This window comes from Caretta caretta, chromosome 3 (assembly GCF_965140235.1).
Source record: "Caretta caretta isolate rCarCar2 chromosome 3, rCarCar1.hap1, whole genome shotgun sequence".
In the NCBI taxonomy this organism is placed as follows: Eukaryota; Metazoa; Chordata; order Testudines; family Cheloniidae; genus Caretta; species Caretta caretta.
The window spans coordinates 14064891-14091983 of NC_134208.1; the positions used below are offsets into that span (position 1 = coordinate 14064891).

Sequence of the window (27093 nt, forward strand, 5' to 3'; positions counted from 1 at the left end):
TCATATGGGATATAGAAGATGCAAGTTCAAGTCAACGCTATGCCTGCTTCAGGCCAGGGACTTGAACCCAGATCTCCCACATCCCTGTTACTTGTTCTGACCAAGTGAGCTTTTGGCTATTCAAGGATGAGTCACTTTCCCTCTCGCCCTCTGGTTTTTCATGAAAATTTTTGAACCGTCTCAGTTTTATCCCAGTGAGGAATGGAACATTCTTCAAAACTCATAAATATTCACAGGATGGGAAAACCGTTACCCACCCTGCTCTATAGTGGGACAGATTCTCATTTACACTAAGGCCCTTTTACTCCAGTCTGAATTTTATACTTCCACATTGATGAGGAGAGGTCCTGGTGTAAAGAGGATTCTGCCCCATTATCTTTCCAATACCAAGACAATGGCCCATGCTCTCTCCTTCAGTTAAACCACCTCAGTTATGCCCAGTTACTCCATTGACTAGCTAAATTAATTGGTACAGGTGTAGATGAATATCAGATCCACTAACCTTAGAGATTACAGAGAGTTGACACATCTAGTTAAGAGCCTTTGTGGCATGAGTTTATACCGTTCACTCTAATTTGTAAGTAAATTTCACAATGTACAACTGTAAAGCAAAGATTTCCAGGCACTTTAAGTACGCAATAGGAGGAAGTAAAAATCAAATACAAACAACGTCTTTTTGCAAGAATGTATGAGAAACCCAGTGTTCTATCCAGTTCAATTAGGTTTTTATAATGCCCTCTGTGATGTTGACTCACCTTACCACAGCAAGAAACAGGTGAGCTATATATCATGCTCCAGTGAAGAAATCCATTCACTTCCACCAACTCTTGAAAGGTGCAGAAGACATTTCCTGTCTTCCCAGAAAGGAAAGGTAAGATTTACATTCCTTTATTTAACATATAGGGAATTTATTCTCAGGTTTTAAAACATAATTTGCTACAAAGAAGGCTGTTGGAAACATTCGGGCACTCAGAGCAATATAATGCCTTGATTTTTTTCAATGAAATGGGGAAGACTAAAAAATAGTCAAAGGTTTAGCAAAAATAAGAAGAGAAAATATGGAAAGAATCAAGAAAAAATGAGAAGTACCCTTTACACTATGTGACTAGGCAACAAAGCAGCAGCTAAGCAGGGGTATTAAATAATAAAACTGGTCCGGTTTCATTTGAAAACAGATGCATTTTTGCTTGAAAAACTTGTTCACAGCCACAAATTTACCAAAAAATCCTCCCATTGTCTAGTTCATAATGAAACGCAGGAAAAATTAATGTTATTAAGAATATTTCTTTAATCTCAAATACTGGGGCAGTCATGCATAATATTACATTTGGAAATAGTAAGGTAAAGTTATAAGATAACAAATGCGTGATAACGATACTTTAGAGTCAAACAAACACAGCACCATAAACATGTATTAGCAGGAAAGAAAATGCATGTTTATTACCCCTAAAGATCAGCATTAATCTGTTTAGTGTTAATATATTTTAGAGATTAGGAGCAGATCCTTAGCTAGTGAAAATGAACATAGTTGCATTGCCCACTGAGGAACTGTCAATGCATAATGAATGCAGATGCCACAGACAGATACAATTATGAGATATTTTGCATGTACATATCAGTATCTGGGGAGCTGAGATTAGAACCTTAGTTGCAAAAAGCACAGGACTAGACCAGTTCAGCTAAAGCAGAAACTCTTTTAATGGTAGCAGTAGGAGGGCCCTTATCCTCTGTGTGCGTGAGCTGCTACAGGACAATGTCACAAGGCCATTATACTACTCGATTGCCAATACCTCTCACTAGATACCTAAACCAAGAGGAGTGCAGGCAGACATTAAGACTGTGTAAGACAAAATGGACCAGTTCCCTAGCTGATACAAATGGGTGTAGCTTCACTGAAGCTGATAGAGATACACCCATTTGCACCACCTGAGGATAGGACCCATTGCTTACTGTGTCATACAAGCAATATGATGAGCAGTGGAGCTGGCTATACAGGGAGAAAAATGCAACCTGCTTTTCCCCCTCGCTCTCAGTCAACATGCTCTCTTTGCAAGTAGCTTTACAGACCCACTTCTGAGGCACATGGAAATGTCAGCTAACCCCATGGTCATTTTACCAAGAATACATTAAACTAAAACCAACAACCTCCTGCTAAACCAAGCACAAAATTAAGCTAATAACAAATCTACCTGGCATCATGCCCTTAAATGTACTAAGGCTGGGGCTTGGGCAATGGGCCAATGGAAGTGAATTGCAGCCCAGCCACTAGCCCAAGCCAGTTAAACCACAGGTACTTTGAGCAAAGCCTCCAAGCTGATCCTAATGACAATGATAGGGAACAAAGATCACCAGAGATAAATGGGTCCTGGGCCTTACAGGGATTTGAGCGCTTTTTAAATTGCACCCAGAATGAAACAGAAATGCAGTGTAAGGATTCAAGCACACCTCTCACATGCTAAGAGTTCTGTCCAGTGCAAGAAATGGGCAGCTGCATTCTGCACTGGATAGGGCTATCGGGTGGACCACTAAGGCAGGCCTGCATCTCACCAGCTCATCACTATTCCAGGGCTGATCATTAACCACCTACTCATTGAACATGAATTCAGCAGACATCTGAGTGCTTATTCCTCTCAGTTATTCAGCTAGATTATGACTAACACTATGCATTCACACTGAGGAGAAGGAATCCTCCCTCAGCATTCTCATGCGAGCTACTCAAAGGTTGGGTAGGTGTAGGGGGAGTTACTTACCCACTTACTCCTTCCCCAGAGCAGGTGGAAGGGGAATGGACAGAAATTTAGCTCCTGCCCTTACCCACTGGCCAGAGTCATGAGGAAAGCAGTGCGAGCTGGGAGTAGAAGTTGACATTGGTGCTACAGACCAGCAGCAAATTACTATTCTGAGGAGCAAGGAGACAGCAAGGGAGGAATTGAGGCAGAGAAGGATGTCTCCTAAGGATACTTCTGGGAGCACATGCACCACCCCTTGCTCAGGGTTGTATCTAATGTCACCATCTAGCCCTAAATCTTACCTTTCTTCCATGCAGATGGCCACCTCCCTGCTTTTAATTATAAACTAGGGGCACTGGTGTGAACTAAACCTAAGGGGCTGAATTCAAACTGGGTTTGCACTGGCTTGTGCTGCTGTAACCTCAGGTGCGTGGAATAGAAAGTCTGTTGGGGAGACCTCTATGATACCACATCTTCAGCATCCCCTCCACAATGGGATGGACAGTATGGGCAAGTACAACCCAGTAAGTAGCTAGGAGTATTGCAAAGGTGGGTAGTGTGCATGCTAATTCAGTGCATCCCCTCAGCAGTCTCCACAGGGAAGGTTCCTATGGAGCTCTGGCTAGAAACTAAACCTGTCGCCACATAATGAAGGCCCCAAGACAGGGTGGCAGCAGTAGTAATATCTCCCCTTCCTCCATGCAGAGAAATTAGTACCTCCCTCTACTACACTTAACTTAGGCCATTGTGTTTGACCACAGTCTAAAAGAAAACCCACTAGTAGAGGAGCATGTACTGTGAGGAAAACATGGAAAGCTGGTTGGCTCACAGTGCTGATAGAAGTAACAGAGAGAGAAAGAAAGGAGGATTTTTCTCTCTAGTATAAAGACCTGGTGACAAAACCAGTACCTTTCTGATTGAGAAAAACCCTAGATATGTACAGCACATGGGAGCACACTTCTGCTGGAATGTATTATTTAAATAAACAGAAGCTATAGACAGGAAAGAGAACTAAGCAGGTTGTTCTTCCCTTTTCAGAGATGATTCTGCTGGCTGCATTCCTGGGCCTGGCTGCTGTGCTGCAGCCGTCCAGCGGACAGGTAGGACGAGAGCTGGGTGGGAAACGTTTTTCCAACCCCATGAATATCCTGAGATTTCTGAAATTTCTTGTCCTGAAACAGGACGAAAAGTAAAAATTTCAACTATTTTTGCAAACTGAAAGAGAAAAACACATTTGGTTCAAGTCATTCAAAACATTCCACTTCAGTCATTTCAAAGCACTTCACGTTGATTTTGACTATTTTTGGGGGTGGGGGTGAAATTTTAAACCCTGTTAAGTCCCTAAAGCAACACAAGCATTTAACGTGATTTAAGTCCTTAAAATGGCTCAAGTGTTCAAGGCAAACTAAAGGCCAGATCCTCCAAATACTTTCATGATTAACTTTACTCATATAAGTAACATTAAGAAACAATTAAGAAACAATCCTAGGATTAGGACCTAAGACCTTTGGCTGAGTGAGGCTGAATGAAAAGTGAAATGACACATACGTGCAGTAATACTGACTGAGCTTAGATGTTCATAATTGGGAAAACTGAGGGTTATAATGAAAACTGTTTTGTAACCTTAGGTATGACATTCACGATCATGAAGAAATACTATAGTACACTAAAAGAAAAGGAGGACTTGTGGCACCTTACAGACTAACAAATTTATTTGAGCATAAGCTTTCGTGAGCTACAGCTCACTTCACTGGATACACTAAAGAACTCAAATTGTTCATGGTATTTTCACAGATGTGAAAGAAGAATTTCAAAATGTCAAAAGCTTCGGCAAAAATTTCCAAACAGATGCTTAATAGTCACATACTCCATATAAGAATCTCTTTGCTATATGTCCGTGCAGTTCTTAGCACAATGGGATCCTCATCAATGACTAGGGTTCCTAGGAGTAACCACAATGTAAATAAATAAATAATTCTATGTAGTTGTTCCTGTCTTTACCAGCACTAAATATGGCCAAATATACAGTATTTAGAAGAATCTGTCAATCTAAAAAAATCCTAAGATTAGATACTAATATTAGTTTCTCAGTTCTAAATTGTGCTCACCAGGAGCACATATGAAGTAGGGTGCTAGGTAACACAGAATACAGATAGCAGAATCTGACCCATAATTTATTAATTAATTGTTGATTCATTCTGATTAAATTATTCTTAAAATATTTCATGAACTGATGATGTTTATAAAGACACATTACTTGGAATTGATTCCTAGCTTCACTTATAAAATATTTTTTCACTCACACAACCTATATACCAAAAAACCATTGTACTTTTTTTTTTATTTAGACATCAGGTTTTGCTTCTCTGTCAACTGACAAAGCAGATCAACAAAAGGAGATTGTTGACAAGCACAATGCCCTAAGGAGAGGGGTGATGCCAACTGCTCGCAACATGCTGAGGATGGTAAGATGCATTTTGCAAACTAATCTGTAATGTATACTAATGTTACTAGGTTTCAGAGTAGCAGCCATGTTAGTCTGTATCTGCAAAAAGAAAGGAGGACTTGTGGCACCTTAGAGACTAACAAATTTCTTTGAGCATAAGCTTTCGTGAGCTACAGCTCACTTCATCGGATGCATGAAGTTACTAGAGAATATGCAAGGGCAGAGCATTTCAGCCGGCAGAAAACATGCCATTTGAATCTTTTCCCCAATAAGATGTTAGAGAACATGAGTTATCAAGGGAAGGGAGCACCTTGCGGGTGACAAATCTTGCTGCTCATGAACAACATCTCCTTTTCAAGTGAATGGAAAACCCATTAGCTCTGGTCTCCCACGTGCCTTGTGGTATGTTCTCTCTAGCTAGTCACCATGATATCTAGCCACCTAAGGTGTGTAGCTACAGAGCCCCTTCTCCTTTTACTGCCCAAATGAAAGAGAAGGAGTTGTCAAGATTTTAAACACTTTGAAAATGCAATATCCAAGTGTATGTTCTCTTCTACATTCTGCATTACTAAGAGGTGCACATCTGAACACGTAATGTTTCTCGTTTCATTAAGGAATGGAGTCCTGCAGCTGCAGAGAATGCCAAAAGTTGGGCAAATGAATGTACTTTATCCCACAGTCCTGAAAACAGAAGGACAACTAGTAAGTAAAGTGTCAGTTTGAAATGAATAATGCATAATTCAAGCAATTTTCAGATAATATAACCCCATTCATATTTAAGTGGTATTAATATTTTGCTGAATGAATAACATTTATAACAGCGGAGTGTATGGATCCATCTATTCTGCTGTGTGATATTTAGAGTTAAGCAATATTTTTTTAATATAGACTAAATTTCAACATTAAAGAAATAATGAAAAATTTCCAAGAAATTTCACAATTTTTAATTTTGGGGAAAAAAGGGAAAAATTTTCAAATGTTTTTGTTGAGATTTATTTCCTTCCAATCCCCCTCCTCTGACTCCTTATCCCTAAACAGCTCTAACAATTTGAAGAGTATTTTGTATGAAGGTAAAACACTTTTAATAGAGGTCACAGAGTGATGAACAATGCAGTTGTTACTTTGAGATTATTCAAGACTCGACCCAAAACAAAACAATGGACATGAACACTCCTGACACATGAGAAAGTTTGAATCCAGATCCAAATTTAAGCTTTGATTCTGATCTATGCTGTACCAGTTTTACACTGGTGTAATGCCACTGACTTCCATGGAGTTACTCCTAATTTAAGAATCATTGCAAGAAAACCTATTTTCTCAATATTTTCATAACAAACACCAGGGTGGATTAAGAACATAAGCATAGCCATATTGGTTCAGACTAAAAGTCCAACAGCACAGTACCCTGTCTTGCGACAGTGGCCAATGCCAGGTGCCTCAGGGGGAATGAACAGAACAGGTAATCATCCAGTGATCCATTCCCTGCTGCCCACTCCCAGCTTCTGGCAAACAGAGGCGAGGGACACCATCCCTGCCCATGCTGGGTAATAGCCATTGATGGACCTATCCTCCATGAATTTATCTAGTTCTTTTTTGAACCCTGTTGTAGTCTTGGCCTTTACAACATCCTCTGGCAAAGAATTCCACAGGTTGTCTGTGGATTGTATGAAGAAATACTTCCTTTTGTTTGTTTTAATCCTGCTGCCTATTAATTTCTTTTGGTGACCCATAGTTCTTGTGTGATGAGGAGGAGTAAATAACACTTCCTTATTTATTTTCTGCACACCAGTCATGATTTTATAGACCTCAATCATAACCCCCTCCGTCTCTTTCACAAGCTGAATAGCCCCTGTCTTATTTATCTCTCCTCTCATACAGAAGCTGTTCCATACCCCTAATCATTTTTGTTGCCCTTTTCTGAATCTTTTCCAATTCCAATATATCTTTTTTGAGATGGGGCCACCACATCTGTACGCAGTATTCAAGATGTGGGCATACCATGGATTTATGTAGAGGCAATATGATATTTTCTGTCTTATTCTCTATCCCTTTCTTAATGGTTCCCAACATTCTGTTAGCTTTTTTGATTGCCGCTTCATATTGAGTGGATGTTTTTAGAGAACTATCCACGACTCCAAGATCTCTTTCTTAAGTGGAAACAGCTCATTTAGACCCCATCACTTTATCTGTATTGTTGGAATTTTGTTTTCCATTGTGCATTACTTTGCATTTATCAACAGTGAATTTCATCTGCCATTTTGTTGCCCCGTCACCCAGTTTTGTGAGATCCTTTTCTAGCTCTTCGCAGTCTGCCTGGGACTTAATTATCTTGAGTAGTTTTGTATCATCTGCAAATTTTGGCACCTCACTGTTTACCCCTTTTTCCAGATCATTTATAAATATATTGAATAGGATTGGTCCCCGTGCAGACCCCTGTGGGACACAACTATTTACCTCTCTCCATTTTGAAATCTGATAATTTATTCCTACCCTTTGTTGCCTATCTTTTAACCAGTTACCAATTCATGAGAACACCTTCCCTCTTATCCCATGACAGCTTACTTTGCTTAAGAGCCTTTGGTGAGGGACCTTGTCAAAGTCTTTCTCAAAATCTAAGAACACTGTATCCACTGGATCCCCCTTGTCCACATGCTTGTTGACCCCCTCAAAGAATTCTAGTAGATTGGTGAGGCATGATTTCCCTTTATAAAAACCATGTTGACTCTTCCCCAACAAATTATGTTCATCTATGTGTCTGACAATTTTGTTCTTTACTATAGTTTCAACCAGTATGCCTGGTACTGAAGTCAGGCTTACTGTCCTATAATTCCCAGGATCACCTCTGGAGCCCTTTTTAAAAATTAGCATCACAATTAGCTATGCTCCAGTCATTCAGTACAGAAGCTGATTTAAATGATAGGTTATAGATAGGTTGAATGATAGGTTATAGATGACAGTTAGTAGTTCTGCAATCTCACATTTGAGTTTCTTCATAACTTTTGGTGAATAGGATCTGGTCCTGGTGACTTATTACTGTTTATCAATTTGTTCCAAAATCTCCTCCAATGACACCTCAATTTGGAACAGTTCCTCAGATTTGTCACCTAAAGAGAATGGCTCAGGTTTGGGAATCTCCCTCACATCCTCAGCCTGATGCAAAGAATTCATTTAGTTTCTCCACAGTAGCCTTATCGTCCTTGAGTGCTCCTTTAGCATCTCGATTGTCCAGTGGCTCCACCAGTTGTTTAGCAGGGAAAAAATTTTGCTATAAATTTTTGAGACTTTGACTAGTTGTTCTTCAAATTCTTTTTTGGCCTTCCTAATTATATTTTTACACTTCATTTGCCAGAGTTTATGCGCCTTTCTATTTTCCTCACAAGGATTTAACTTCCACTTTTTAAAGGATGCCTTTTTGTCTCTCACTGCTTCTTTTACTGGGTTGTTTAGCCATTGTTTCACTTTTTTGGTTCGCTTACTATGGTTTTTAATTTGGGGTATACATTTAAGTTGAGCCTCTATTGTGGTGTCTTTAAAAAGTTTCCATTCAGCTTGTAGATCCTTAACAGTAGCTCCTTGAAATATAGACATAGTTTATGGAGGAAACCAGAAGGCTGGTCCAGTATGAGACTATTCGGGATCTGAATCTTTGAATGCTTATGAGAATCAAAGTTAACCTTTGAACCATTGGGATTTACCCAACACCATTCACTCATGACCTGGAGAGTGACAAAGGGCAACACTGTAGTGTGTGGATGTTCAGGAAATGAAACAAATTCTTCCCACCAGACTTTCCTAGAAATTTCTGAATCTTCTACTGGTTCTATCCACATGATGAAGCACTTGTATCTTCTTAAGCCTCTTTCATCAGCTTTTGTGAACGGTTTCCTTTCCATTTTCAGCAGTGGGCTGTGGCGAAAATCTCTACATGTCAACTGCACCCAATTCCTGGTCAGATGCAATTCAAGCCTGGTACAATGAGGTGGAAAATTTCATGTACGGCATTGGACCAACCAAACCAGGTGCAGTGATTGGCCATTATACTCAGGTAGGGACCATAGCATCACTTGTTACATTCATGTTTTAACTGATACATGTTTGACTAAATGATTATCATGGGTAGGAGAAATAACAGCTTCAATATATTTAAAGAAAATAAACACCATAAAGGATAAGAATTATTCCAACAGAGAAAAATTTAAAAAAAATAAGAATATGGAAATTGTAGACTAAATATTATGACCAACTTCCTCACAGTGAGGTCTATTAGACCAAGGGATATGGTGGAAACCCTATGGTTTGGATATTTTAAAACTAGGCTAGAGCAAGCTCCTTAAGTTGTAGGGAACAATACCACATTGGCAGAGGGATAGACTCAATAACCTAGTAGATTTTTTTCTTGTGGGTGTAATGTTGTTCTTGCTGTACTGATGGCAAATTAGGTTATAAGTTATTATCTTCCCTTAGCGTTCCTTCAGTAACTTCTTCAGACACATACACATTCACAAATTATAAACTAATCAAGCTAATTCTCTTACAGGTTAGGAAGGAAGAATGTGTGAGAGAATTTATTTGTATTTTTTGAATATTTTGGAGGCCCTAAGTTATTACTGGAATGGGGGCGAACCTAGAGAGATAAACATCTCTAGATAAAAAGAAAAGGAGTACTTGTGGCACCTTAGAGACTAACAAATTTATTTGAGCATAAGCTTTCGTGAGCTATAGCTCACTTCATCGGATGCATTCAGTGGAAAATACAGTGGGAAGATGTATATACATAGAGAACATGAAACAATGGGTGTTACCATACACACTGTAACGAGAGTGATCACTTAAGGTAAGCTATTACCAGCAGGAGAGCGGGGGGGGCGGAAACCTTTTGCAGTGATAATCAAGGTGGGCCATTTCCAGCAGTTAACAAGAACGTCTGAAGAACAGTGGGAGAGGGCGAATAAACAAGGGGAAATAGTTTTACTTTGTGTAATGACTCAGCCACTCCCAGTCTCTATTCAAGCCTCAGTTAATTGTATCCAATTTGCAAATTAATTCCAATTCAGCAGTCTCTCCGTGGAGTCTGTTTTTTAAGTCTTTTTGTTGAAGAATTGCCACTTTTAGTCCAGAAATCGAGTGACCAGAGAGATTGAAGTGTTCTCCGACTGGTTTTGAATGTTATAATTCTTGACGGCTGATTTGTGTCCATTTATTCTTTTACGTAGAGACTGTCCAGTTTGACCAATGTACATGGCAGAGGGGCATTGCTGGCACATGATGGCATATATCACATTGGTAGATGTTCAGGTGAACGAGCCTCTGATAGTGTGGCTGATGTGATTAGGCCATATGATTGTGTCCCCTGAATAGATATGTGGACACAGTTGGCAATGGGCTTTGTTGCAAGGATAGGTTCCTGGGTTAGTGGTTCTGTTGTGTGGTGTGTGGTTGCTGGTATTTGCTTCAGGTTGGGGGGCTGTCTGTAAGCAAGGACTGGCCTGTCTCCCAAGATCTGTGAGAGTGATGGGTCGTCCTCCAGGATAGGTTGTAGATCCTTGATGATGCGTTGGAGAGGTTTTAGTTGGGCTCTGAAGGTGATGGCTAGAGACGTTCTGTTATTTTCTTTGTTGGGCCTGTCCTGTAGTAGGTGACTTCTGGGTACTCTTCTGGCTCTGTCAATCTGTTTCTTCACTTCAGCAGGTGGGTACTGTAGTTGTAAGAACATTTGATAGAGATCTTGCTGGTGTTTGTCTCTGTCTCAGGGGTTGGAGAAAATGCGGCTGTATCGTAGAGCTTGGCTGTAGACAATGGATCGTGTGGTGTGGTCTGGATGAAAGCTGGAGGCATGTAGGTAGGAATAGCAGTCAGTAGGTTTCCAGTATAGGATGGTGTTTATGTGACCATCGCTTATTAGCACCATAGCGTCCAGGAAGTGGATCTCTTGTGTGGACTGGTCCAGGCTGAGGTTGATGGTGGGATGGAAATTGTTGAAATCATGGTGGAATTCCTCAAGGGCTTCTGTTCCATGGGTCCAGATGATGAAGATGTCATCAATGTAGCGCAAGTAGAGTAGGGGCGTTAGGGGACGAGAGCTGAGGAAGCGTTATTCTAAGTCTGCCATAAAAATGTTGGCATACTGTGGGGCCATGCGGGTACCCATAGCAGTGCCGCTGATCTGAAGGTATACATTGTCCCCAAATGTGAAATAGTTATGGGTGAGGACAAAGTCACAAAGTTCAGCCACCAGGTTTGCCGTGACTTTATCGGGGATACTGTTCCTGATGGCTTGTAGTCCATCTTTGTGTGGAATGTTGGTTTAGAGGGCTTCTATATCCATAGTGGCCAGGATGGTGCTTTCAGGAAGATCACCAATGGATTGCAGTTTCCTCAGGAAGTCATTGGTGTCTCGAAGATAGCTGGGAGTGCTGGCAGCGTAGAGCCTGAGGAGGGAGTCTACATAGCCAGACAATCCTGCTGTCAGGGTGCCAATGCCTGAGATGATGGGGTGTCCAGGATTTCCAGGTTTATGGATCTTGGGTAGCAGATAGAATACCCCAGGTCGGGGTTCCAGGGATGTGTCTGTGTGGATTTGTTCTTGTGCTTTTTCAGCGAGTTTCTTGAGCAAATGTTGTAGTTTCTTTTGGTAGCCCTCAGTGGGATCAGAGGGTAATGGCTTGTAGAAAGTGGTGTTGGAGAGCTGCCTAACAGCCTCTTGTTCATATTCAGACCTATTCATGATGACAACAGCACCTCCTTTGTCAACCTTTTTGATTATGATGTCAGAGTTGTTTCTGAGGCTGTGGATGGCATTGTGTTCTGCACGGCTGAAGTTATAGGGCAAGTGATGCTGCTTTTCCACAATTTCAGCCCATGCACATCAGCGGAAGCACTCTATGTAGAAGTCCCGTCTGTTGTTTCGACCTTCAGGAGGAGTCCACCCAGAATCCTTCTTTTTGTAGTCTTGGTAGGAAGGTCTCTGTGGGTTACTATGTTGTTCAGAGGTGTGTTAGAAATATTCCTTGAGTTGGAGACGTCGAAAATAGGATTCTAGGTCACCACAGAACTGTATCATGTTCGTGGGCCTGGAGGGGCAGAAGGAGAGGCCCTGAGATAGGACAGATTCTTCTGCTGGGCTAAGAGTATAGTTGGATAGATTAACAATATTGCTGGGTGGGTTAAGGGAACTATTGTTGTGGCCCTTTGTGGCATGTAGTAGTTTAGATAGTTTAATGTCCTTTTTCTTTTGTAGAGAAGCAAAGTGTGTGTTGTAAATGGCTTGTCTAGTTTTTGTAAAATCCAGCCATGAGGAAGTTTGTGTGAAAGGTTGGTTTTTTATGAGAGCATCCAGTTTTGAGAGCTCATTTTTAATCTTTCCCTGTTTGCTCTAGAAGATGTTGACCAGGTGGTTCTGCAGTTTCTTTGAGAGCGTGCGGCACAACCTGTCAGCATAGTCTATGTGGTATGTAGATTGTAATGGATTTTTTACCTTCAGTCCTTTTGGTATGATGTCCATCTGTTTGCATTTGGAAAGGAAGATGATGTCTGTCTGTATCTGTATGAGTTTTTTCATGAAGTTGATAGATTTCCACTCCATACGGATAAATTCAGTGCCTTGCATAATGACAGGTTTCAGAGTAGCAGCCATGTTAGTCTGTATTCGCAAAAAGAAAAGGAGTACTTGTGGCACCTTAGAGACTAACAAATTTATTTGAGCATAAGCTTTCGTGAGCTACAGCTCACTTCATTGGGTGCATTCAGTGGAAAATACAGTGGGGAGATTTATATACATAGAGAACATGAAACAACGGGTGTTACCATACACACTGTAAGGAGAGTGATCACTTAAGATGAGCTATTACCAGCAGGAGAGCGGGGGGTTCTTTCCCCCCTTTTCTCCCCCCCACTCTCCTGCTTGTAATAGCTCATCTTAAGTGATCACTCTCCTTACAGTGTGTATGGTAGCACCCATTGTTTCATGTTCTCTATGTATATAAATCTCCCCACTGTATTTTCCACTGAATGCACCCGATGAAGTGAGCTGTAGCTCACGAAAGCTTATGCTCAAATAAATTTGTTAGTCTCTAAGGTGCCACAAGTACTCCTTTTCTTTTTGTGAATACAGACTAACATGGCTGCTACTCTGAAACCCATCTCTAGATAGGTTTACAAACCCTGTAGAATCGGATTGTCTTAGACTGCCTGCCCTGAAGGGGCCATTATGACCATCTAGTCTCACCAGCTGTGGGTAACACTGACAGGATATTTTTATCTAGTGAATCCTGAATCTTGCCCAACAGTCTGTGGCTGAACCAGAGTATGTGTTGTTTGTATGTATATGTCTTGATTTAAATATTCCAGGTGACTGAGAATCTACCATGTTGCTTGCGTTTCATTCCCATTACATCCTATAAAGGGTGAATAAGACCATATGAAAACTACTTGCTTGTTTCTGGTTTCTCTCCTACAAGATGTGACTTATATTCTGCCACACTGTGTAATAAGATAATGTGCCCAAATCCAGCTTCATTCAAAACTTTTTAAAATGTATATTTGATATTAAAAATATAGTCTTTCACATTCACTCACGTAGTTACTCTTCTGTCTCCAGGTAGTTTGGTACAAGTCTTACCAGATTGGATGTGCAGTTGCCTTTTGTCCTGAGAGCGAATACAAATACTTTTATGTTTGCCATTACTGCCCTGCGTATGTATTAACTATAGATTTAATTGATTATTGGAATTCCTTTGTTTTTTAATTAATTAAAATGACCCAGGAAACTTGAAGCTACATTGCAGATTGCATCATAATTTTTAGTGGGTTTATGGTCGGAGGGGCAATTCAGTCATAATGGTGTGCAGAAGCATATGTGCAAATTACATTCTAAAATAAAACAACTCATAAAACCCTTAATAATTTCTCAGTGAGGTCTGCTCTGCTTAAAAATCTAAGCATTCTTTTCTAACTGCTTAGTAAGCGAGAAATACGAGCATCTTCTTTTTATCCAATAACTGCAAGAAGCTTTTCCTGGGGCATGTTATCCAATAACTGCCTCCTGCACAGGAGCAGATTTACCATGAAACAAACTGTGCGGTGGCAGGGGGTCCCCCAAATGCAGGACAAATATCTTACAATCTGCCCCCGCGTCCCGCCTGGTGGTGCAGCAGGGCTCAGGCAGGCAGGCTGCCAGCATGCCATGGCCCGTGGCCCCACGCCGCTCCCGGAAACGGCCAGCTGCTGGAACTCTCTGCACGCCCCTGACGGGGGGGAGGTGGCTCCGCGCACAGCACCCACCCCAGGCAGCGCACAGAGACCCGCTGTCCCCCACCCACCCAAGGGGTGTGCAGAGACATGCCAGCAGCAACGCAGTATGGCTAAGGTGGCTCCCTGCCTGCTCTGCCTCCCTCCCTCCACACTGCTTCACTCCTGGAAGCAGCCAGCATGTCCCTGCAGCCCCTGGGGGGGGGGGGAGGTGTCTCCACGCGCTGCCCCCACCCTGAGCTCTGACTCCGCAGCTCCCATTGGCCGGGAATCGCTAGGAGCTGCTGCCGGGGGGTGGGGGGGTGCTGGTCACTTTGGGAGCCATGCCACCCAAGAGAAGCACTGCCCCCCTGCCCCCTCCCACACCCCAACACCCTGTCCCATCCCAGAGCCTTCACCCAAACTTCCTCCCAGACCCCATACTCCTCCTCCCCTCCCACACCCCAATCCCCTGCCCCACCCCAGAGCCCAACCCCTCACCTCCCACACCCAAACTCTCTCCCAGAGTCTGCACCCCACACCCCCTCCTGCATCCCAACCCCCAGCCCAGAGCCTGCACTGTGCACCCCTTACCCCTTCTCACACTCCAACCCCCTGCCCCAGCCCAGAGCCCACATCCAGCACCCAAACTTCCTCCCAGAGCCGTACCCCTGCACCCCCTCCTGTACCCCAACCCTCTGCCCCAGTCAAGGTTCCTCACTTTATTTTCATTTACTTCCCATTACTTATACTATAGGAGGAGGATGAAAAAAAAGAATGAAAAGTGTGGGGGGGAGCTAAGAGAGAATGTTATTTTTCTTGGCTGGGTCCTGAGGGGAGCCCCCCCACCCCAAAATGAAGTGCGCCCAGGGCCCCACTAACTCTAAATCCGCCACTGCCCGCAGCATTCATTGTACCTGCCTCTGAAGTAGCAGCGCTGGTCGCTGCGAGCCCTCTGATCAGGATGGCACATGAACACTTGCAAGTATTGTAAGCAATCGATCGTTAACGATAAAGCCAAGGGGTGAGAGTTTCAAAGAAATGCAGGGGGTTTGGCTATACATCTTTGATTCATATTAAGAGTTACACTTTGACATTTGAAATTGTGATTTGATACACACCAGACTAAGGGTGTGTCTACCCTGCAATGGCACCTGTGCTAGTTTTATTCTAGCTCGCTTGCAAAAGTAATAGTAAGCGTGCATCAAAACAGGCATCAGCCCAGGCTGGATAAGCCTGCCTGACCCCTCTAGGCTCACTTGAGCAGCCTGTGCCCAAGCCTGCCCCATGACGTCTTCACTGATTTGCAGCCTGGTAGAAGGATTAGAGCTTGTGAGGGGTTGTCTGCACAACCTGCTAATCACACCCATTCCTGCAATGTAAATGTCCCCTGGGTGTAAATGAAGATGTGTGTTGTAGACTGGCTTTACATTTTATGCTGTTTAATTTTACCTTTTCAGGGGGAATATCAATTCCTTAAAAACACCTTACGAATCAGGAGCCGCGTGTGGAGATTGCCCCAATGCTTGTAACGATGGACTATGCAGTAAGTTTTAGCAATTTGAAGTATTAATAAGTGACAACTTTGCCACCACAAAACAATGTTTAATTCCCTTGGCGGGAAGGCTTTGGGAAATTATCAATTCAAAAACCATGGCTCCAGAGCCAGACTGCAATGCCCTTACACACGCTCATTGCTAAAAGAAAAGGAGTACTTGTGGCACCTTAGAGACTAACCTTTTCTTTTTGCGAATACAGACTAAAACGGCTGCTACTCTGAAACAGCTCATTGCTAAGCATGCCATGTTTGAAAATGAACATGTGTCAGGGCTCGTGTAAGGGCTTCTGATGGGGGACTGGTATGTCTGGGGAATGTCATCGTGTCATCATGTCCCCCTCAAGAGAGAAGACTGAGGGGGACATAGTCTGCAAAGATGTGCAATTTTGTTATAAAGGAGATGGCGATCAATTGTTTTGCACATCCCTCCAGGGTAGGACAAGAACTAATTGGCTTAGTTTACAGTAAGGGAGATTTAGATATCAGGAAAATCTTTCTAACTATAAGGATAGTTAAGCACAGGAACAGGCTGGAATTCCCATCATTGGAAGTTTGTTTGTTTTTAAGACTAGGCTAGATTAACTTGTCAGGGATGGCCTAGGAATATTTATTTCTGCCTCAGCATTGGAGCAGATGACCTCTCAAGGTCCATTCCGGCCCTGCATTTCTGTGATTCTGTACTGAATAGGACTTCATACCATTAGCCTGATTTATTATTTGTATTGCGATAGCACTTAGGAGCCACTGTCATGGACCAGGACTCCGTTGTGCTAGGCACTACATAAATAGATAATGAATATTCCAACTGAAATCAGTGAGACAACTTGTGGAGTACGCTGCTGCTTAATATGAGCCAGGAGATCACCATTAACTCTGCCTCTTCCCCATCCCCCCCCCCCCCCCCAAAAAAAAAGAAAGAAAGAAAAAGGAGCTTTTGAAAACATTTAAAATATTTAACACCTACAATGGCAAGAGCAAGTTCCTACCAGGGTTTTAGATCAAATTAGTTGTCCAGTCCAAGTGGAGTAATGGCAATTTCCTACTTCTCATTCTGGGTAATAACCTTTGAGCCCCAGTGTGGAACTTTTACTCACCCTGGTGAGCTCTTACTCATGCAAGTAGCTCCGTTGGCTTCAGTGGGACTGAGTAAGTGCTCCTCCACCTGAGTGAGCATTGCACATTCTAGCCCTGGGTGTTTTATATACCAGACCCTTTGCCCGTGAGCAACAAGTTCCTTCTAAGCTTGCCGTGGTGCCTCTCTAACGACAGCAAAGCTGCCTCGTGGTGTGCGAGAACAAGCTGGCTGAATGACCGAGTCTCTAGTCTGTTATGTCTCCTCCTATGCCTCCCCAGGCAGAGAGAAGCGGCTCTCATCCCCCTCTCTCATATGGTAGACTGTCAGGGCCTTTTGCTAACAACCAAAGCCACTTGGATTTGTACTGCTGAGTGTATAGAAAAACCTGCAGTGGATTTTGCAGTTGTAACTTCCAAGACACACATACGGACAGATGGTGGAACTCCTGGAGGCAGGCACAATAGTCCTGGGAGTAAAGGGACAGTATGGCTGCTCTCACCCTGTGAAATGATGCAGACAGCACACCCCACTGAATGTGCACAGAGGAGAATGGGGCCATTGCTCTGCCCTCCATTCAGCTCCTCTACTCATTTTGGGGTGACTAGCACCATCACACTGAGTCACTGAATTCCCGAAAGATGGAACTTACCCATGTGCAGAGGGTCATCACAAACCCGATGCCCCATTAAGGACCCACGAGTTGCTATTTTCATGGGCTAAGTTGGACTGTAATGTGGCACTGGCCTTGCACTGACCGTCAACACAGGGATGGATTTCACCCTGAGCTCAAAGTGAGATTGTGCCAAGCCCCGGGGCAAACGTGCAAGGGAAGTAGGACAGTTCCTTATGACATCTTCCTCCTGGATGACTGGGCCGATATATTGATACACTAGGTTTGCAAATCTGGATAACTCATTCCTGGGACAAAAATGCTACTGGGAAATAAAGGACAGAGAACAGATCCTGTCTTTTTAAAATGAAACCAGCCTCCAAACCTGACTTCTCCTTATTGTAATGGTATTGTAATAAGCTGTATTAAAGCAAAAAACATTGCTCCACCTAATAAAATGCCTTGAATTAAGTAAACAATATTTCTGTGGCCACTTAGACTTTTAGAACCTTACTGGGGAATAAGTAAAACTGTGCTGAAAAAAATACAGTGAAAAATGTTTATTTTGTCAAAATATGCTTTAACAAGAGGAAAAACAGCCTACACTGTTTCCTTTAATATCTAATCTCATGATGTGTTTCATTTTCAGCCAATCCTTGTACGTATGTGGACACATACTCAAACTGTCCTGATTTAGCAAAGAACTATGGATGTGAACACTCCATGATCAAGAAATACTGTCTTGCCGCCTGCCATTGCGCCACTGAAATAAAATAACAGCCTCGGATTCCGCCCTTCATGGAAATTCTTCTTTTTAATGAGAGCACCTTTTAGAAAATCAGGGTCCCATCTTGCAGCCCTCATGTGTGTAGTCCTAGTGACTTCAATAGGGCTACTCATCTGAGTGTAGGATCTATCCATTCAATTTAGGTTCTTATCCTACTTTAATTCTTTGTTTTAAAATGTTGTAGATTTTTCTTCTTTGCTTGAAATTCAGCATCTGACATGCTAGACTTATATCATATTCCATGACTGAGATTTCTTCTCCATCAATAGCAACTACACTCTCTACAAAATACTATTTAAAGTACTATCTATCTAAAGATCAGTTCCTGCCAAGATATACATGTATAGTCCTTATTCTGTAAGTAATCCCATTGATACAATGGGCCAGACATAGAATCATAGAATATCAGGGTTGGAAGGGACCTCAGGAGGTCATCTAGTCCAACCCCCTGCTCAAAAGCAGGACCCATCCCCACTTAAATCATCCCAGCCAGGGCTTTGTCAAGCCTGACCTTAAAAACTTCTAAGGAAGGAGATTCCACCACCTCCCTAGGCAACGCATTCCAGTGTTTCACCACCCTCCTAGTGAAAAAGTTTTTCCTAATATCCAACCTAAACCTCCCCCACTGCAACTTGAGACCATTACTCCTTGTCCTGTCCTCTTCCACCACTGAGAATACATCTCCATCTTCATTCATGTGGAGAGTCACCTTACTGCACAAGCATTCCTGCTAGTTGCAACAGGAATACAAGGGTTGTAAGGTCTTAATCAATGGGAGTAAGGGTAGCAGAACTGTTCCCACTAAAAGTACTGAGGGCTGGATTCTGCCACACTTGATCACATGGAGTAGTACCTTACTCTGCAAATAAACCTGTGGACTGCATTGCAAGGAGGACATCAGAATTTGGTTCATTTAGATTAATTGGACTACTCCTAGTATAAGATACTACCCAGCATGAATAAGAGTGCCAAAATCTGACCCTCAGTGAAAAAGGGCTGTTGGAACAATGGCATCAATAAGTCTATTCTTGAAAGTAATTACCACACAAGGAAGGAAGGATTATGAGATAGGGAAATGTTCTTCTAATAACAAATAGAGAGCTGTCACCTGAGTTACTTTTAAATTGTCATTTCTGTATTACTCATTACATTACTCGTTCGATATTGCACAATTTGTTTTGGCTTTTATTACTTTTGCTTCATGTAAAATACTGTTTCACCAGGTTCCCTGGAGTGTAAGTCTTTATCACAATTCTTTGTCCGTATAGCCTTGGTGCTGCAATCAGTGTTTGACTGATATTCCTGGAAACACTGCAGAAGATCTGTAACACACAGTTATATTTTGAAGAGGTGAAGTTTCTCGGGTAGAAAAAGTCAAAGAATGTAGACATCAGAGAAGCAATTCTAGTCCAAGTAACAACAAATAGACAAAAAGTTCTGCGGCTCACAAAGGGCCAAGTCGAATGAGTAAAGACTATTCATGTAAGGAGGTGGAATTTCACTAAGAATGAATTTGCCCTTCTCTCTCCTTCTTACATTCAGTCTGGCATCCGGTTTCCTCCCACCTCACTATCACAGAGAGGGAGTGTTATAGATAATACACAACAACTGTCTCTGAGCTTTGGGAAAGAGCTGTTGCATTGGGCATTCAGCAGAGAGTGGATAACAATGAACCCACAGTTCCCATAGCATCCCTTTAGTTCTCCATAACACGACTTCTCCTTTAGGCACTCTGCCATGCAGGGCACCTCTATAGCTTTAAAGGCCCTGATTCAACAGAGTACTTAGGCAGACGTTGAACTTTAAGTGCAAGCTTATGTAAGCAAATGCTTGCAGTTGAGCACATGATTAAGTGTTTTGCTGAATCAGGGCCAAAAGCATGAGTAGTGAATAAACCATTCATTCATTTTACACCTGCCAAAAAAAGTATTACATATGGATATGAAGAACATCCAAAGTTACAATTAATACAGTTTAGAAGGGATATTAAACCTTGTGCTTCAGGGATAAGCTAAATTCCAACTATGAGAGACAAGAATGAGAGCTAATGTGGGAAAAAGGGGATTGCAGGGTTCTTACACCTTCCTCTGGATTAGCTGGTACTGGGCACTCTCGGAGACAGGATACTGAATTAGATGGACCCCTGGTCTGGTCCAGTTTGGCACTCCCTAGGTTACCCATTGCACAAGTGATACCATATATGGAATGTGACTTCCTCTCTAAAACCTTATGCTGGCTTGTTGGCTCCTGTCTCAAAATACAGTTGTCGTCAGATGTTGGCTGCATGTGTGTGTGTTTTCTCTGCGTGCTGTCCTGGCTCTGCACAGATAGTTGGCACAGCAGACCTTGATCGATCCGCCTGTTACCCGCACAAAATTCTCTTGTAATTCACACATTCAAGGGCACCCACCTTTACCCAGTTCCTAGGGCTCAAGGCGTAACCCTCTTCATTTAGGCACCATCACCCTTTCCCAGTTCATAGGGCTCCGGGCAAAAAGCACCTAACTTTACCCCTCCATGGGCTCTGGGCTCTACTCCTCTGTGGCCTCCGGGCAAACACCCTTTCCCTGTGGACTCAGGACTTAATCTTTTGCAGGTTTACGGGGTCTTTTACCAGTGAAAGAGCCTTACACAGTAATATACTACATAACATCTATTTATTAACAATCACCAAAAACAGAATGCACACTCTACACATTCAGTGCTCTCCACTCCCAATAAGACAGATGAACTTTTCTTGATGGCCAGTCAGGATCAGGTCCATCTGGGGGACTCCAGTTTCTGCACGGTGTCATTGGCAGAGTGTTGCGGTCTGGCAGCTCTGATCTTTGGGGCTGTGTACTGGAGCTGGTTACCAAAGAACTTCCTTTTGAACCCCAGTTTATATAGTGAAATTTGAGTTCTGCTTTGCTATACCTTAACCAATCATTATACTGAAACCTATCTAACCAATCCTAACATAGTGTAACAAAATTCTTTAACCGATTATATCCCACTACTCTAATTAACTTACACCTAGCAAAATTAATTATACAGCAGACAGACACAATTAAAGAACCAGACAGAGACCATACAGGTAAACAATAGGGAAGTGGGGACCATAATGACAAAACAATAAAGAAACGAGGATTTCACAACCACAACTATTGATACATGATTTCTTGACAGACAGCATGCTATCAAACTAAGTTTTCTTTAAACATCTTAAGAGCTATTTCTTTATCTGGTGATAGTGGGTGCCATTAGGATGAGGTCTCCTTCTTAACAGCCTGATATATATTGTTTTACTGTAATTTAGATGGAATGTGAGGATATGACTTCCTGCTTCCTAGCTAATGGCTGCTGCTTGGCTGCTCTTTTAATCTGGCTGCAGATGAAGGCCTTAGGCCTTACAATATGGCCGCAGACAAAGGCCTTATTCTTACACGCCCAATAAAACCACAGACCCAATTTAGTAGCGAAGGCAACCAGCCAGGTTTATTGTTAACGAAGCAAGGACCTAGTATCCCTTAGTCTCTACAGGACCACTAACATATGTATGCCTGTCACAATGGACCAGCTCAGTCAGTGGTGGGACTTTCCACTGCCTCCTAGCCTGGCCAAAGACACTTCCCGAGACTCCATTTTATACACCAATACAAACAAGTTATGTATTGCCCCTCTTACATGGGTAGTTACCACCCTCTACTATGTACATGTGGGTTCAAGCAAAACATCTCTATCCATCACACCGTCCTCCTAACCTTATCTTTAGGTCAGCATGTTCCTGTTATCTTTGGGGAATGTGTCTGCACCATACTTGGTATCAGGGTGTTCTGGTACCACTCTTCTGGAATGTGTTTGCATGAGTGTCCTATGCCTAGTACTGTGTGTGTTTTTGCAATACCAGCCCTGTTCTTGCCAGGCTCTGTGAGCTTGCAAGCCGGCATGTTTTATAGCAGGGCCTGCCTTCTGCTTACAGCCTGACTTTTGCTAACTTCACTTTATATCAGCAAAGCTTGACCACTACTTTAGTTCGGGCCTTAGGCCTCACACTGGGCTTCTCATACACAGGGGCAGTGAGTTTTATGGGTCTATTGTGCCTGGGCTCCAGCAAATTCAGGGCCCCAGGGGCACAGCTCCACCAATGTTCGGGGTCTCTCCCCGGGACCCACCTGCCACTCCCCCGTGCGCCTCCCCCAAGCGTCCCTGCCGGCCCTGGGATGGCTGCCCCTGCAGCTCCTCACTGTGCTCCCTCACCAGCCGCTGCCAGCTACAAGGGAGCAGTGCCCAGGGCAGGCTGAGGCGGCTACCAGGGCCGGCCTTTGACCAGGTGATAAGGGCAGTTGCCCAGGGTGATGTGCTGATGGGGGCGCATTTGATACATCCCACATGATCTTACCTGCAGTCAGCCAGCTGGGCTTAAGGACGGGAAGTGCTCCTGCCAGCCTAGCCAGGGCCAGGGTGGGAGAGAAAAAAAATCACACATCCAAGCTGTAGCTTGAGGTACTCACTCTCAGGTAACTCCTCTGGTGGGAGCAGCAGCAGGGACGGGTGCCCGGGGGGATGCTCCCCACTCTCCCAGGACAGAGGGCCCCCTGTAGAAACCATGGGGAGTGGGGGGGGCAGGCTGGGCTCAGTCCCGACCTGATGTCTGGGATGGGCGGCTGAGGTTGGTGCAGGGTGGGGGGGAGGGCGGGGGTTGAAAGAGGAGTATGTGTGCAGCTTGTCTCTGTGTGCTCCGGTTGACTGGGGGCTTGGAGCAGCCCTGTGATCTGGTTGTGTGATATTGTAGCGCAGGTTTGGGTCCATCCCCACTTAGAATCATAGAATCATAGAATATCAGGGTTGGAAGGGACCTCAGGAGGTCATCTAGTCCAACCCCCTGCTCAAAGCAGGACCAATCCCCAACTAAATCATCCCAGCCAGGGCTTTGTCAAGCCTGACCTTAAAAACTTCTAAGGAAGGAGATTCCACCACCTCCCTAGGTAACGCATTCCAGTGTTTCACCACCCTCCTAGTGAAAAAGTTTTTCCTAATATCCAACCTAAACCTCCCCCACTGCAACTTGAGACCATTACTCCTTGTCCTGTCCTCTTCTACCACTGAGAATAGTCTAGAACCATCCTCTTTGGAACCACCTCTCAGGTAGTTGAAAGCAGCTATCAAATCCCCCCTCATTCTTCTCTTCTGCAGACTAAACAATCCCAGTTCAGCCTCTCCTCATAAGTCATGTGTTCCAGTCCCCTAATCATTTTTGTTGCCCTCCGCTGGACTCTTTCCAATTTTTCCACATCCTTCTTGTAGTGTGGGGCCCAAAACTGGACATAGTACTCCAGATGAGGCCTCACCACTGTCGAATAGAGGGGAATGATCACGTCCCTCGATCTGCTGGCAATGCCCCTACATATACATCCCAAAATGCCATTGGCCTTCTTGGCAACAAGGGCACACCGTTGACTCATATCCAGCTTCTCGTCCACTGTAACCCCTAGGTCCTTTTCTGCAGAACTGCTGCCTAGCCATTCGGTCCCTAGTCTGTAGCGGTGCATGGGATTCTTCCGTCCTAAGTGCAGGACTCTGGACTTGTCCTTGTTGAACCTCATCAGATTTCTTTTGGCCCAATCCTCTAATTTGTCTAGGGCCCTCTGTATCCTATCCCTACCCTCCAGAGTATCTACCTCTTCTCCCAGTTTAGTGTCATCTTCTCTTCCCCTTCCCCACTAAGAGCCCCACTTGCCCAGGAAAGGGCTTACTCATTCCTCTGGCACTGCTGGTAGGACTGGAGTGCACATTTAGCTCCACACAGTGAGCATCATGCTAACCAGGGGCGCTGCTGCAGCCTGCCTGCTCCAATCCCATCCCTTCCCTGTGACCCACAGGGGGGCATGAACTGGGTCACGTTACCCCTCCTCTCCAGTTTTCTGCTAGGGTTTGCCTGCCGAGCTCTCCCGCTCCCTCCCCTGCTTGCTGGAAGCAGCCTGGGACCAGGACGGGAGAGGTAAACAAACAGCAGGTGAACCAAATAGCTGGGAGCCTGGGAGCACTCGGGAGGAAGGGCTGATGCTTCAGCTCTGCAGGGAGAGGTTAGGTAGGGGAGGAAGGAAGGAACAGCTGCTTCCCCATAGGGGAACTGAGGGCAAGGGGGAGAGCTGGGCTGCCTTGGGGGGGGGTATGACACTCGAGTTGTTGGGGGGGTGAACCTTTAAATTGTGCCCCCCATCAGCAGCTGAAGGTCCTGTCCTCCCTGTTCCCCTGGCTCAGAAGCTTCACTCACTTGGTCCCGGAGGGGGGGCGGGGGGCTGCTGTCTCCCCAGAGTCAGGCAGGCGGGTGCATAGGAGATAAATGAGTGTGACTGAGATCAGCTCCCCCATGTGCCTCCTTCCCCCTCCCTCCCCATCTGAGCAAGAATGGGAATGGGAGTCTCAGTGGGTGGTAAAAAGAAAAGGAGTACTTGTGGCACCTTAGAGACTAACCAATTTATTTGAGCATGAGCTTTCGTGAGCTACAGCTCACTTCATCAGATGTTTACCGTGGAAACTGCAGCAGACTTTATATACACACAGAGAATATGAAACAATACCTCCTCCCACCCCACTGTCCTGCTGGTAATAGCTTATCTAAAGTGATCAACAGGTGGGCCATTTCCAGCACAAATCCAGGTTTTCTCACCCTCCACCCCCTCACACAAATTCACTCTCCTGCTGGTGCTAGCCCATCCAAAGTGACAACTCTTTACATAATCAAGTCGGGCTATTTCCTGCATAGATCAAGGTTTTCTCACATCCCCCCCACCCCCATACACACACAAACTCACTCTCCTGCTGGTAATAGCTCATCTAAACTGACCACTCTCAAGTTTAAATCCAAGTTAAACCAGAACATCTGGGGGGGGGGTAGGAAAAAACAAGAGGAAACAGGCTACCTTGCATAATGACTTAGCCACTCCCAGTCTCTATTTAAGCCTAAATTAATAGTATCCAATTTGCAAATGAATTCCAATTCAGCAGTTTCTCGCTGGAGTCTGGATTTGAAGTTTTTTTGTTTTAAGATAGCGACCTTCATGTCTGTGATTGCGTGACCAGAGAGATTGAAGTGTTCTCCGACTGGTTTATGAATGTTATAATTCTTGACATCTGATTTGTGTCCATTTATTCTTTTACGTAGAGACTGTCCAGTTTGACCAATGTACATGGCAGAGGGGCATTGCTGGCACATGATGGCATATATCACATTGGTGGATGTGCAGGTGAACGAGCCTCTGATAGTGTGGCTGATGTTATTAGGCCCTGTGATGGTGTCCCCTGAATAGATATGTGGGCACAATTGGCAACGGGCTTTGTTGCAAGGAAAAGTTCCTGGGTTAGTGGTTCTGTTGTGTGGTATGTGGTTGTTGGTGAGTATTTGCTTCAGGTTGCGGGGCTGTCTGTAGGCAAGGACTGGCCTGTCTCCCAAGACTTGTGAGAGTGTTGGGTCATCCTTTAGGATAGGTTGTAGATCCTTAATAATGCGTTGGAGGGGTTTTAGTTGGGGGCTGAAGGTGACCGCTAGTGGCGTTCTGTTATTTTCTTTGTTAGGCCTGTCCTGTAGTAGGTAACTTCTGGGAACTCTTCTGGCTCTATCAATCTGTCTCTTTACTTCTGCAGGTGGGTATTGTAGTTGTAAGAAAGCTTGACAGAGATCTTGTAGGTGTTTGTCTCTGTCTGAGGGGTTGGAGCAAATGCGGTTGTATCGCAGAGCTTGGCTGTAGACGATGGATCGTGTGGTGTGGTCAGGGTGAAATCTGGAGGCATGCAGGTAGGAATAGCGGTCAGTAGGTTTCCGGGATAGGGTGGTGTTTATGTGGCCATTGTTTATTAGCACTGTAGTGTCCAGGAAGTGGATCTCTTGTGTGGACTGGACCAGGCTGAGGTTGGTGGTGGGATGGAAATTGTTGAAATCATGGTGGAATTCCTCAAGGGCTTCTTTTCCATGGGTCCAGATGATGAAGATGTCATCAATATAGCGCAAGTAGAGTAAGGGCTTTAGGGGACGAGAGCTGAGGAAGCGTTGTTCTAAATCAGCCATAAAAATGTTGGCATACTGTGGGGCCATGCGGGTACCCATAGCAGTGCCGCTGATCTGAAGGTATACATTGTCCCCAAATGTGAAATAGTTATGGGTAAGGACAAAGTCACAAAGTTCAGCCACCAGGTTAGCCGTGACATTATCGGGGATAGTGTTCTTGACGGCTTGTAGTCCATCTTTGTGTGGAATGTTGGTGTAGAGGGCTTCTACATCCATAGTAGCCAGGATGGTGTTATCAGGAAGATCACCGATGGATTGAAGTTTCCTCAGGAAGTCAGTGGTGTCTCGAAGGTAGCTGGGAGTGCTGGTAGCGTAGGGCCTGAGGAGGGAGTCTACATAGCCAGACAATCCTGCTGTCAGGGTGCCAATGCCTGAGATGATGGGGCGCCCAGGATTTCCAGGTTTATGGATCTTGGGTAGTAGATAGAATATCCCAGGTCGGGGTTCCAGGGGTGTGTCTGTGCGGATTTGATCTTGTGCTTTTTCAGGAAGTTTCTTGAGCAAATGCTGTAGTTGCTTTTGGTAACTCTCAGTGGGATCATAGGGTAATGGCTTGTAGAAACTTGTGTTGGAGAGCTGCCGAGCAGCCTCTTGTTCATATTCCGACCTATTCATG

At 44.0% G+C, this 27093-nt stretch overlaps 1 protein-coding gene across 1 annotated transcript; it reads left to right on the top strand.

Annotated features, from left to right (window-relative positions):
- The first annotated feature begins 748 nt into the window (after nucleotides 1-748).
- LOC125634676 (cysteine-rich venom protein-like) lies at nucleotides 749-20704 on the top strand. Its single transcript, XM_048845746.2, has 8 exons — nucleotides 749-871; nucleotides 3768-3829; nucleotides 5078-5194; nucleotides 5790-5877; nucleotides 9075-9220; nucleotides 13772-13866; nucleotides 15861-15946; nucleotides 18293-20704. The coding sequence occupies exons 2-8, from the start codon at nucleotides 3770-3772 to the stop codon at nucleotides 18418-18420; spliced, it is 720 nt and encodes a 239-aa protein (XP_048701703.1). The 5' UTR covers nucleotides 749-871; nucleotides 3768-3769; the 3' UTR covers nucleotides 18421-20704.
- The last annotated feature ends 6389 nt before the right edge of the window (nucleotides 20705-27093 follow it).

Coding starts and splice junctions, on each gene's coding strand:
- LOC125634676 (XM_048845746.2), top strand. CDS start 3,770: ATGATTCTGCTGGCTGCATTCCTGGGCCTGGCTGCTGTGCTGCAGCCG. Junction 3,830..5,077: donor TGCAGCCGTCCAGCGGACAG/GTAGGACGAGAG, acceptor TTTTTTATTTAG/ACATCAGGTTTTGCTTCTCT. Junction 9,221..13,771: donor TGATTGGCCATTATACTCAG/GTAGGGACCATA, acceptor TTCTGTCTCCAG/GTAGTTTGGTACAAGTCTTA.